Source organism: Chelonoidis abingdonii, chromosome 1, assembly GCF_003597395.2.
Source record: "Chelonoidis abingdonii isolate Lonesome George chromosome 1, CheloAbing_2.0, whole genome shotgun sequence".
Lineage (NCBI taxonomy): Eukaryota > Metazoa > Chordata > Testudines > Testudinidae > Chelonoidis > Chelonoidis abingdonii.
In genome coordinates this window covers 95042188-95056321 of record NC_133769.1, presented here as the reverse complement: position 1 = coordinate 95056321, position 14134 = coordinate 95042188, and the positions used below count along the sequence as shown (strand labels likewise).

Here is a 14134-nt window from a genome sequence, read left to right as displayed (position 1 = left end):
ATACCTGTTAATGCAAACCAGAATCACATTTGCTTTTTTCGCAACAGTATCACACTGTATTTGTATTAGGTGAATTAAATAATATTATTTCTTTTGGTTTTTTATGTGCAAATATTTGTAATAAAAATATAAAGTGAGAACACTTTGTATTGTGTTGTAATTGAAATCTATATATTTGAAAATGTAGAAAACATCCAAAATATTTAAATAAATTGTATTCTATTATTAACAGCGCAATTAATAGAGATTAATTTTTTAATCACTTGACAGCCCTCATCATAAATTATTATAGCTGCAGACAAACACAAATGGGAAGAATGAAGCCCCTTGTCTTAAAATAAATAAATAAATAAATAAAATAACTTGAGCATATCCCTTTCAATAGCAAATGGCAACTAAGGAAAAAATATACAAGGGCAAATTTAGCTTTTGGTTTGAGCTTCCTGGTTTTCATTTTATAACACCTTCCCCAATTCCTCCTCCATTCAAAGAGCAGGTCAAACTTGGAATAACTTCATGTCACCACACATGCAGAACATTTTTCAAAGTTCTGAAAGAGAAATTAATTCTCTTTAAAGAAGTGCACGATGTTACTATTGGATTCTCGCTCTTGGGTCTCCAATGTAAATCATGCAGGAAAGTCCCCTAATTCTTAGATTTTTGGCCTTCTGAGGCACCTCTAAGATAGCTCAAGAGCAATGTTCTTCTAAGCATGCTTCACCCCCATGTATCTTACTGGATCCAACACACCTCAACAGTTCCTTTCAAGAGCTCCCTAAAGTTGAATTATATACAAAACATTGTTTGGTATATATCTATATAGCCCGTTATCCTAGTATCTGAGCACTTCACAATCTTTAATATATTTATATTCACAAAACATCAGATATAGGAAAGTATTAATACCATTTTATGGATGGGAAACTGAGGCACAAAGGAACTAAATGATTCAACTAAGGTCACACAGGAAGTCTGTGGCAGAGTATGAAACAGAACTCAGGTCTCCAGGTTAAATATTTATATTTGATACATGTCGTCAACCATTTCCTTCCCTAAAATACTCACGGAAGAATTCTGCTTTTGGAAAGGAAGTAGATTGAGGGATGCCCTAACAATGATAAAATAAACATCCCACTTGACAGCATGAACAGGAGCAAGGCCAACAGATAAACATATGGAGCAGGGCTTCAACGACTACTTTGTGTGTTCCCATAATTTAAATATCTTTTGACAGGAGAAAATAGAAGCTGCCTTTGTTAAGGACTAACAGAACCCTAACATTTTCCTTAAGACCCAGGCCAGCTGTATCACTGCACTGAGAAATGCCATCAGGCAGTAATTTTAATATGGTCCTCTAGCAATATTACCATGGAAAGATGCCAAAAAAAAAGTTGAATAGTGCTTCTAAGGCTTGTCATCTTCTCAAAGTAAAACCTTAATGGTTTTTCAGTATGAAAGAAGGGGGCCTTTCTCCAGCCAATTGAGGATGCAGGCATGGGAAAGTGTAAATAAACGTAACAGAAAGCTTAAGTGAAATAAAACAAAACTAAGGAGCAGTAAGTTACACTCAAACAAGTGAAGACATTTGAACTGCCTGTGATTGCAATTAGAGTGCTTCTTGTGGGCATGCTTGCACTCTGCTGCAGATGGTTTGCAGTCACAACTGTAAGACCCATTTGTAGACACCACGTGAGATATTGGAGTCTGAGACCTGCTTGTGGATACCATATGCACCCAGGTTCACCCAGTTTGAACTTAAGTTGTCAGAAAGTGGATTCTTGGGTTGGAATGAAGTGAAGTGTCCTGACATTGAGCCACTAAGCAAAACTCTTAGTACCCCAAGACTATTATTGGTGCTGGCCATCCACACTTAAAAAAAAAAAAAAAAAAAGTAATTGTTTGGCAAAAAACATGAAAGCTTTCACCTTTTCACATTCAAATTTATCATCTGTACCTTACGAATTAAGTCAAGACGTAGCAATATACTACAATCTGCTGCATTTCAAAAATAATCAAGTAACAATGTCAAAGAAAATGCCTAGTCAAATCAAAGCCATTCACTGAAAAAGTCAGAGATTACATCCATTTCAGCTAATTCAATCTGATATATACATCACTCAAGGTATTGCCTCTGTCTCCCGAAGTTATTCAAGACACACCACCTACCAATATGGAAATAAAGGTGGTGCTTTTAAGATGCAGAGATTGCGCTTAGATAAGTTTCAGAATCAGAAGCCTATCCAGTTTAGCTGCAGATATCAGTGGCAGTTGAAGAGGAAGGACCTTTCAGCTAATTACACTGGTCTACAATTTTTGAGAAGTCGTCTGCTTCAGAGATAAAATGTGCTATTTATTATGTATTTTGATGTGCTGAATTCAAATATGGCAATTAAAACAACTGATTGGCTACTGTTTCTAAGATATTTAAGTTTTTACATTTTGTGTCTATGTATATTGTGTAGATAGTAGAGTTTTAATCATAAATTGAAACCCCAGGCTTTTCATGTGTTATTGGTTTGCTTTACATGATAATATTTCACCTGTCCTGTTTTATGTCACACTTAAAAATCTAGGCAAAAGGGTTATATAAATAAAATTTATTGTGACAAGAGGCAAAAAACTATTACGTACATAGTTTAGTCCTATTAGTCTCTACTCGGCGCTTCTTGGCTTGTCTCTTGATCATTAAATGAGCATCTCTTGTCACTGTCCAGCAATAGTCTGCAGTATTGATGGGCTCCATTTGCCCTGATAGCGTTTCCCCATTGTTGCAATGTCCTGGTAAATCGCTCGCCGTTCTCGTCGCTCCACTGCTCCGCCAGTATGGTGGGACAATAAAAAAAATCTAGATGAGAGTGCCAAAAATTATCTTAGTGACATGTTGCAACCAAGGCTTTGTATGCCTTGAGGAGTTTTCCACCAATAAGCTGTAGTTGTCTGCCTTGTTATTTCTGAGAAAATTTATTGCCACTAACTGGAAGGCTTTCCATGCCGTCTTTTCTTGCCACACAGTGCACGGTCAAATGCATCATCTCGAAGAAGTTCACAAATCTGAGACCAACAAAGACATCTTCTTTATCTTAGCTTCACTTAACCTTGGAAATTTTCCACGGAGGTACTTGAAAGCTGCTTGTGTTTTGTCAATTGGCCTTGACAAAGTTCTTCATCAGACCCAGCTTGATGGTAAGGGTGGGTAACAAAATTTCTTGAGTCAACAAGTGGTGGATTGCTGAGCACTTTTCCTCCCAGCTCCCAATGACTGTCGGAGTGGTCAATCTTCTTATATTAGTGAAATCTCTTCCACGACTATCCCATTCACAGAGAAAACAGCAGAACTTTGTGTATCCAGTCTGCAGACCAAGCAAGAGAGCACAACAACTTCAAATCGCCCAAAGCTGCCACTGATGTTGGTCATAGTTATGCACCTCAAAGTTGTTTCATGTTGTATAGGCTTCTCTCACTATGGACTGCCATGACCAACTGACTTCATGGCAAAACATTGCCATTATGGAGCAAACACAGCATGTTAAGACTCGTCTCGATGAATCAATGAACAATCTCCACTCCATGCTGGATCAGTGAATAATGTTGAGGGCTGCCATCACACATCGAATGTTGGTTGCAGGCTACAAGATCACCTTCCTATGAAGAAGAATGGGACAAATCCTTTTGACGGTCCGGGAACCATGGAACTCTAACAGACCTTGCCAGGAGATTCCACTGCTGTATCTGGACCCAACAGCTAGACTAGAGCCAATCAACAATTTTAAGCATCATTTTCGTTCTCAGTGACCCAGAATTAGTAAAGTTTGACTACATTTAATTCAGAAGCATTTTGGCTGTAGAGCAGTGTTACCTTTTTTCATAGCAAACTATGCACTGTGTAATTGTGTCTTTTCACCATATTAAATGTGATGTGCAGAAACCATGTATTGAATTATTCTGAACACAAAAAGACAATGAAAGTATTTCTTTGCACAATATGCACCCAAAACTTAATGAGTTGAACTGTGCCTGATGATTCCATCCTTTTAAGTGACTTAAGCCTCTAAATCCAAAAGAAAGAATAAGGTTCTGGGTCCACGCTCTCTCCTAGCATCTGTAATCTATGTGGTGTTTGAAAGCTCAGTGTGATCTTTGGTAAGAATTACATGGATTGGTCATTAAGATAGTAATGTGAAGCACAGACCAGAGATTTGATTTTAGTCAGGGAAGGAAAATGGCTGCATGGATCAAGTCAAGAATGGGGCCATTCAAAGCATACTTTGTGTGTTGAAGCTTAACGTGCAGGAGTCAGTCCACCTAGAAAATTCTGCCTGATCAAATGAGCAGCTATGTAAAGTGTCCCTGTTCAAATGCTCACAGAATGCATCTACTTTTATGGGAAAAATTTCTACTGGCATGCTTTTTAAACTTCCCCCTCTTCATTTGGTTCAATGAGACTTATGCCTGATTTTGTGTGTGTGTGTGTATATTACACACACAGGTCTGCCTGAAAACCAGCCTACACATAAGGTTCTGATGCTGGCTATTTACCAGCTGAATGAACAGGGTGTTCCGGTGAAACACGGCATCCAGATGATCCCCAAACCACGGCATCCAGTGGTCCCCAAACTTTTTCTGTCATGCCCCCCCTTAGCAGTAATGGAATCAGAGCCACAGTCAGGGGCCAAGACGCAGTTCGGGGCCATGGACTCAGACTGGGGCTGGAGCGGAGCTGGGGGCAGAGCAGGGCAGGGTGGTGCTCCCTCCCTGCCCCCCGTGGGGGCTGGCCCAGGCCCCGCTGTGCCCCCCTGAACATTCCTTCACGCCTTCTAAGGGAGTGTGCCCCACAGTTTAGGAAACTCTGATCTGGATACTTTAGTGACTGACACTATAAACACTCATAATTAAAGCATTTAACTCCATTCTCAATATATACAAATATTAACCAGTTAATTTTTCAAAAAGAATTAGTTTTTAAATCTCTAAAAACCAGAAAAAAGTTCTGTCACTGAGTGAACTTTTTTATTTATTTATTAATTATAATTAGTAGTAGTATTAAAGTTACAAGGGAAATGGGAGGTGAAAACTGACCTTAAGATAGGAGTTTAGTTGCACCTTTAAATACAAATAAATTGTCTCTCCACAATACTTCAAGCCATTACCAAGGAAATGCATTTCATAACACAATGATGTACTGTATACAAATTTTGTTTTAACACTTTAAATTTTTCTCAAGTTCAATAAGTGCCATCTTGCTCTTTTATTATTGGACAAGGTAAACAATAGTATTCAACTGCCTTTTTCTATACCAGACATTTTACGTACCTATGTCATCTCTCCTCATCAGCAATCTCATTCCCCAAAACACGTCTAAGGTATTGTGTCTAAAACATAATTACCTCTGTATAATATATTGATATCATAGACTGAATGTTTCTTATCCTATTAAAGGAACTTGCCTTTTTGATAGGAAAAATTCCAGAGAAGGCAGAAAAATCAGTTTACATAGGAACATTAATACCAAACATATTTTTGCTAGTGAAAGGAACCACACTAACAGCCCTGCATACTGAAGTCTTCTAAATACAATGATTAAGTTGTTTTTATTGCCAGATCAATTTATCACCTAAGACTATCCATGTGAATTTAAGGAACTGGCTGGGTGTGGTCTTATCTAACATCTCTTGGTTTCTACTTTGGCATTTATTAGTGGAAGCTTTTTTCACAGTGGACTATTTAAAAATCAAAGCAATTCAAATATATTAATCATGATTTGAATTACCAAGCAGGGAACGTTGATTTAAACGACTGATTTTAATCATGCTTTGCATTTGTACTTTTTAGCTATTTTCTTAAAGAAAAAGCTGCGCCTCACTTCATTGGTAACCATTTCAAACATGCTTATTTGCAACTAAATGCAGTTTTTACACTAAATTCAGTAATTTTTTACTAACCAGAAGGGTATACTCTATACACATTTATTTAAGCAATTACATAGCTTAACATATATTTATTTGGATTCTGAATTTTTAAAGTTAGTAGATAGTAATTTCTTATTCACTAGATTATTAATTTACTTATGATGTCTGTCAAGTTATATTTGGATTGAAATTGTAAATCAAAGAAAAATGCACAACAGCATTTAGTTTTTTTTATTAGTTAATATAATTACCTTAGAAGATGCTAGACACAAGAAACAAGTTTAATCAAAAGAATTTTTGCATTTAAAACTCACATTTATTAAAGAATAGCTACAATTAGTAAATTAAAGTAATGTTTCTGGTCACCATATCCTTCAAGATTTTAGAACTAGCAGATCTCATCCTCTCATGCCTACTTTTTATTCACACATTTGAAAAAGAAAAACAAGCTTTCCTCCTTTTTCATTCCCAGTTTTTCAACTCTGAATGAACTATTCATTGAACTAAACTAATTGAATTAACTGAAATGAAAAATATTCTCTGCAGCAGCAGCAACTGCTGTCAAACTCTGGTTCCAGGTGCTTAGCCCATCACTTCCCCTAGTTCAGTGGTTTGACTTTCTTGAAAATGTCAGCACCAAATATACTACTTAATATTTTTAAGTGATTTTAATAGATCATAGTAAATTTAGGCCTTTATATATGTGAAATTATGACAACCTATTTAAAAAGAAAAAATTATTTTGATTTAAATTTTTAAAAACTTTTTTAAAAAAAAATCACTGATTTTTATCCACTCTGGCTTGTTTACATTACTACACAGTGCTGTTCAAATTACTCTCAGTACTATTTTAGTGCTTGTCCCTAACAGCCTGCAAGTTTTTTGTGATGTGGCAGCTGTCGGAAAAAACTCATTCAAGACTGAAATTTCTATTACACTTTCCAACAGAGGCATCCCAAAACCAAGTATGGCTCTATCTTGCTGCATCTACATTTGAGGTAGAATGTAGCAATTATTTAACAGTGCCCAATACTACTACATGACAATTCAGGAAGAGAGAGAATATGGTATCTAATAGGGCTCACACAACTAGTGTTAGGAAAAAAGATCTGGAGTAAGGCTACGATTCTGTCACAGAGGTCATGGTTTGGTGATTTTAACAGATGTCCACAGTTCTTGAAAATTCCAATAAAAGCATTAGATTTGAGAAAAATGAGAAATCACTTATTTCCTTTAACGTCTGCAGTACAAGTGTTGAAAATAGCATTTTGTGCACTGTTACTGAGGCCAACGTTAGTGAGTAACAAGCAGGGCATTACTGGGTAACAAACTAAGTTACAGGCAGCAAAGTTCAGGCTTTGGCTTTCAGAATCATGGAGAGCTCTGTTAGTAAATGGCCATTTTAACCCTCTAACAATCTTGTCAGTAGATCTTGACAAAATTATATAAGGTTTAACGACAATTTAAAAGTTTCTGTATTGATTTAGTGAAAACTGAATTAGTATGTGTACATTTCTGTGATTTATTGTTTACGGCCCACATCCTGTCAGTGACTTTTAATACAAATACTCATGGCACAATCATGGTCTTAATCACAATAACCACGGTGGTCAGTACCTACATTTTTTTCTTTCATTCGAAGAACTGCACCATCTGAATTTTGGGGTTTGTTTTTTTTTTGGTGATGTGGCAGCTGCCTGAGAAAAGGCATTAAATAATAACTGACATCTGAAGGCCAGGAGAAGTGGACTGTGATGGTAGCGTGGGGAAAAGAATCCTCTTGCAGAGTGGTCTGCATCATGGTACAAATATAGAGAGAAGAGTACCATCTATTGTCACTATCCTTGTATTCTGCAGCACATGTTTTTCCTCTGAGATTTCCCATCCAGTACTGAAGAAGTGCAATGTCCTCTTCCCTTGAGAGATCTATCATGAGTACAAACCACTGTATAACAGGTGCAGGTATTTGCTTAGGGAACTCACCTAAGAACATGTTCCAAGGCACAGATAATATCTAGTTGAGCTTTTCTCATTAGTATAGCCTTATCAGACAGAAAGTGTGTCCATTACAATCCGAGCAAATTAAATAAGACAAGAAACTTGACTGATATAGGTATAAGAAGCAGCTGCGAAGTCAGAGTAGCAACCACACCCAAAAAAACCTGAAAATGTTAGCATCCAATGTTATTACTAAGAAATGGGGTGTTACAGCAGCTCTGCTAAAATACTCACATATTTTGCCTCAAATTTCTTGGCCAGCATTTCCACCTCATACCGCTCACGTTGTTCATCATTAAATGGATCTTCTGAGTGGGTAGGTTTCTTCTGAGAGAAGAGAGGTGGAAATTACACATTCATTCTGTTTCACAGAAAGACATGACGAAATGAAGCCTTATTTAATATCAAATTGTGTTCTGAGAGCCTAAGTAGTTAGAATTCACTTAAAAAATACAGATGAACTTTTCTGCTTCCAATAGCTATTAAAAAGGAGTTAGAACTATTCAGATCAGTCAGAGCTACACAATTGCACTTTTACTCATTTATCTTATACTTCAGTTCATAACTTTCGCCGGCATATCTGAAATCAGGCATATTCCAAGGTACAGTATACCCCTTTGCCCAAGTAATTATCCTACCTGGCAAACCTCAGTATTTGGCAGACATGGGAGAACTGCTGTTTGAGAAGCAACAAAAGGAAGAATTACCTACAACCAAACGTACTCCCTTATTGCTTATCAACACAATTTGGATGTGATATTTTGTGATGATAAAAAGATGAACTTAGTATATTTTCAGCATGGAAGCAATGCAAAAGAACTATGACGCTCAATAAAGCATAGCCAAAATGGAAAAAGAGGGTAATTCCCTTTGCATTCTCTCACCATCTCCTCCTGGTTCCTTCAAACAATAAGGAGTCACAGTACGTACTGCCCACATCTGCTGCTATGGCAGCCATAGAGATGATGCAAACTAGAGATTATGACCTCACTGTACAAATAAGCAGGAAAGAGGTACTGGTTTCAAAAAAGCCATTTTCACTCAGCTATGGATAAACTGATGCAAGGACTGGGAGGGGGACAAAAAGGGACCTGTAGACAAGAACATAAGGATTTTTGTTTGGGAGTAAGGATAGCAAAGGAAGCCGGATTACTTTCCTCAGACAAGATTTCATCTATAGAATGGGGGAGTTGTAACAAAAAATACTAAAATGGTCCACAGAATGTTTTTTCAGGCTAATGCAGTCCTTAATGGATGTCAACTAATTTGGCTGAGCCTGGCCTTTCTATTCTAGTTTTATTTTAGCACTTCAGGATAAGAAAATTGGTGACATTCTAAACTTACAGAAAGATAAGTGCCTTCTCTAATTAAGACATGGAAGTCCAACCTAGGACCAACAAGTTGCAATTCTAGCCCAATGAAGGATTGTGAACTATTCTCTAATTCAGTGTGATGGGGTCACAGTGAAGTAGGTCTGCAAGGCCCACATTTCTAAAGTTCACAGGGCTTTTGAACCAACTGCTTAGAGAAGAGGTAGAAGAAATTATTTATCTAAGAAATTCTGTAATGGTATAAAAAATTTACTGCAGGATTAACAAAACTTAGCCCCTTGGTCACTTTCATTCCTAAACAGAAAAATCCCGGTTTATACTTATGTTAAATGTCACATGAAGACAAAAAACATTGGCAGCAGAAGTAACAACTTAACAAGCACAATCTTGCACTGGCATATATCAGCCCTTTATTTTTAGGTTAATTTTCCTCCTGCTGGGACCCCTAAAAGCCACACTAGATTGTTATATCACTTTTGTTAGTTAATACCACAGGCTTCTTAACATTTAAGGACAACTATTACTACTGCAACTTACCAAGACATCCTGCTAATCATATGCCACAATCTTTCATACTTAGAGTTAGTAGAACACATCAGCACTAAACTAAAAGCCTTGACAAATGAATTTCTCCATCTATCCAGAGGAAAAACAGAGCAAGGGCAGCATAAATTTCTTCCATGTAAACCGGCCATCTGTTTCTTACTTGGGGTGGGAAAACCATCTCTAGGTTGGAAAGAGGAATTCATTCTTCATGGCCGGTAAATTTTTGGGCTCTTCACTGAGTCTGGCAACAAGGGGTCAATTATTACAGTGATATTTTAAAGTTATATAACTTCCTTTGGAAATATGTACGACAAAACTGAAATGCCCTTCCACTTCTTGCAGTAATCATCTGTCTCTTGGGGATTCCTTTAAGGTTACTCCAGTTCTATCAGATACTGTAAGATGGAAAGGTGTACTCCCTATCTTGTTATGCAACAAACTGTTCAGCAACCCCTTATAAGAAAGTTGGGAGCAAACAAAAGCTTTAAAAAACTAATCTTCCTTTGTGCAATAGTAATGTGTAAAACTCAACAATATTTTATTTTAAAATCTGATACGTTGCTAAAAATTATGCTAAATTCTAAAAGCTAAAACTACTACTTAAAAAAAAAAAAAGCCAACAGTGCCAACAACAATTTTCTTCCTTTCCAGCAGAGATTGAATAGGCCCAAAGAGATGCTATTGAAAGAACCATAAAGGGATAAAAGTGTTAATTCTTAAGGCTCATTTAATATGGATATTTTCCTCATTGCATTAACTGGCAAAATGTTAGTGTGGTTCTTCTACACGACAAATGTCATCAATTCTGTTTTAACACCATGAAAGCCATTTCCCTGTTATTTTAGTTTGCTTCAAAAACTCACATCTGTAACATATCCAGAAAAGTGGAAAGTATCAGACTGAAAAACAGCAGGTCCAAAAGAGATTACCACCACCCCAGAGCCTACGGCTCCTGTATCTTGCAGAGCTACCCTCTCATCTCATATCTCCCTGCTTTAAGTGAAAAATTCAATACTAGTAGCTACGGAGTACAATTGTGCCTCTATAATATGGCTTGATTAAGTGTTTTCCCCCATTGTTGTTCTACTCCATTAAATGAGGATACTTTCACACCTGTCTTTAACTTAAGACTTCTTTTTAAGCCTCTACTGTTCAACAGTTTCAAAAGAGGATGGGAGGAATGAAAACTCAAAGGTTCACTTCAAAAAGATGGAGGTTCTTTATGGAAAAAAAAATCTCACCATTTGATGATTTCAAAGAGAGAGAAGACATCATGACCTGTTATTATAAAGTAGGACTCTGCGGGGAATTGATAAACATGAGAGCATGTATAATGCTTGTCTTTTCCAATACCTAAAGTGAAACATGTTCCTTCTCATCCCAGTGGTACTAAAATCCACTAACCTGCCAATATTTTTTTTTAACTGGTCTACATGTGAAAGTTGTACTGGTATAATGATCACTGAGGGAGCATGTTTTTTTTAAACAAGTATATGTATACTAGTACTACTCCAGGATGGTCTCAGACTAGTATAGCTTATTCCCATTCCCTTAGAATAATAGCTATACTGATGTAGGCATCTTTAAAAAACAGCAAAGAATCCTGTGGCACCTTACAGACTAACAGATGTTTTGGAACATGAGCGTTCGTGGGCAAATACCCACTTCGTCGAATGCAGTATATTCATATGCACATGAGCAGAAGTTTACACTTTAACTATACTGACATAGTTAAAGCAATACAACTGTTTTAGTGTAGGCAAGGCCCTTGCCAGCACAACCACTAACAATGGTCAAAATTCATATTTCATGCTCTCCTGCTTTCAAAGAGAGGAAAGAGATGTGGAATGAACTATATCAGATCACCACCTATCAGACAGATATGAATATTATATGTTACCAGAATTAAGTATATTAAGACCTTCAGGAAAAACTGGACTAAAGAAAAGTTGGGAAGAAGTCAACCTCCACAAACACAAAACCTCTGAACATTTAACATCAATTTCTAACCCCCTCTCCCAACGCTCCTTAACGTTCATATAGGAACAGTGAACAAATTTGGTACTGTAATATTCCATACAGCCCTGCAATATACAGATTTCCACCAAAGTGCAGACCAGCCATTTAAGTAGCCTGCACTGGCACTGTATGCTCACAATAGCTGTATGAAGGGATCTCACTATAGGAAGCAGATCCCACAGAAATAATTAGGAGTTAAGTAGTTCACTTTCTATAATCCCTCTATATTTCAAGGATAAAGTGATGTTATTCATTCCAAACAGAGGAGAAGGTCAAGGAGGGTAGAATATAAGGTTGTAGTACCACCTGTTTGAAAAAAGCTTTCAGCAAGAGCCTAGGGCTTATCTACCCAATGCTCTGGATGTTCAAGTCTAGTGGCGCTACAGACAATGGCATTTAAGCCTTTTGTAATCAATATATCCACCATAACCAGAATGATGTCAGCTACCCCCTTTCCTCACCCTTTCCCCTCAAAAGAGAAAAAATGCCCAAGAATTTTCTATATACTAAAAGAAAGAAAAGTAAGTTAAACGAGTCCTCTAGCAACTTCACTACTACCAGCATATTATACCAGAAAATGCTCAGCTATTATGATGATGGATAGCATTCAACACTCAAGAACTGATAAGAATAGAATAGGCCTAGTGTATCTACTTTAGCATTGCTCCACATGCTGGTCTCTGATGAGCAGCAGGTGCTACCTATTTGCCATGAAGTTGTATCCACAAGTTTTTTTGTAATCCACTCACCAGTGCCAAATGGGAAGCTTTTCTTGAGGAGTTCTGCGGTCTACACCACCAGTTTTGGGGGTCCCCCCAAGAATTCAGGGTTTTTCCCCCCATTAAGTGACGTTTTCAGCAGTTCTAACATTCCTGTTAAGCCTGAGTCTACAGATACATGCCTTCAGCACAGCTACTGCTAACACTGTACTTTTGCCACGCCAATAACTTCACACAGCTCTGACTCAGTTTCATCCTGCTGATGAAAACCTTGCAGACAACTGTGATCTGACAGGAACTGTCAGTTTCACTCTGCAGCTGTTTGGCAGAGCTTATAACAGCAGGAAAGACAACACTTGACCCGCTGACAGGGGAGAAAGACCTGAGAGAGGCACGTAATAATAGCACGGCCTCCCCCACGCACTGGGGCAACATACTGGCGCCTAAGAAGGGGACTTGGGCTTGAAACACTAGCCAGCAAGTGCGGAGATGGAGTCCCGTCCTCCGCACAGGGCACACGGCAGAGGAGTAGGGCAACTAGACTCCTCAGCAGCGTGCTGCCCGAGCCATCTCCGGCGGGGCCCACCCCCAGGCTAAAAGTCGTTCAGTAACAAGCGCCTTATCTGCGCCGCCGGATCCGAGAGGCTGCGGGCGCGGCCGGCTGTGAGCCGGACGGGAAGAGGGAGCAGGCCCCGCTCCGAGGGCGTGGGGCGGGCGCTGTGCGCAGCTCCCCGGGGAGGTGTTGGGGTCCCGTACCCGCGGCTCCCCGCACACCAGCAGCTCGGGGTAGCTGAACTCCACGCAGCTCTCCTCGGTTGGGTCCTTCAGCACCACCTCCAGGCGGACCGTCTGCCGTGGCGGTGGCGCCTCCTGCGGCGGCGGCGGCTCCTGCCTGCTGCTCTCGCGCTGCTGCTGTTGCGCCGGCGGCGGCTCCGGCCGGGGGGGCTCGCGCTGCTGCTCAGGCCGGCTGGTCTCACACGGCGGTTCCGCCTGCGGGCTGGTCTCGCGCGGCAGCTGAGCCTGTGGCTCCGGCCGGGAGAGCTCGTGCTGTTGGTCGGACGGTGGCACCACCTCGCGCCCTATCAATAGCTGCTGCTCCAGCTCGCGGCCCCCGGGCTCGCGCTCCAGTGACGGGCTCTCGCCCTCGCGTCGCCTCACGGGTGCCAGACTAATGAACGGCACCCGGCGCGGCTCCGCCATCCTCCGACCCCCCTCCTCACCCGTACGGCGACACTCCCCCGCCGGCTCCTCCTCCCTCTCTCTCTCTCCCCTCCTCCCTCCCCACCCGATCGGAGCTGCCCCCTACGTTCTCCTCGCTGCTACCACCACCGCCATTTTGCAGCCCCCCCACATAAATAGAAGCAGGCCGCTAAGCCGCGCATGCGCAAGACGCCGTGGGCCACGGGCGAACCGCCCCACGTCGCTGTTGTTATTGCTCATCGACTGCTACGTCACGGCAGCCCCAGCGCCCACACGCTGCTGACGCCGGCTCCCGCCCACAGTTGCCTTGGAAATATGCACGCTGCCTGCGGTACGGCTCTTAAAGGGCCACGAGTGCGGAGGTCACGGCGTGGGGGTTTGCCCAGAGCCAAGCTGGACAGCGAGGGCAGCTCAC

General features: G+C 40.1%; 1 protein-coding gene across 1 annotated transcript in view; it reads right to left on the bottom strand.

Moving 5' to 3' along the window:
* Positions 1–13850, bottom strand: part of UBN2 (ubinuclein 2) — a 143612-nt gene extending 129762 nt beyond the window's left edge. Inside the window, exons 1-2 of the mRNA XM_032803163.2 lie at positions 13276–13850; positions 8139–8231 (exon numbers count right to left, since the gene is read on the bottom strand). Coding sequence (XP_032659054.1) covers positions 8139–8231; positions 13276–13719 — 537 coding nt within the window. The 5' untranslated portion in view covers positions 13720–13850. The remainder of the gene's footprint in view (positions 1–8138; positions 8232–13275) is intronic.
* Positions 13851–14134: the final 284 nt, after the last annotated feature.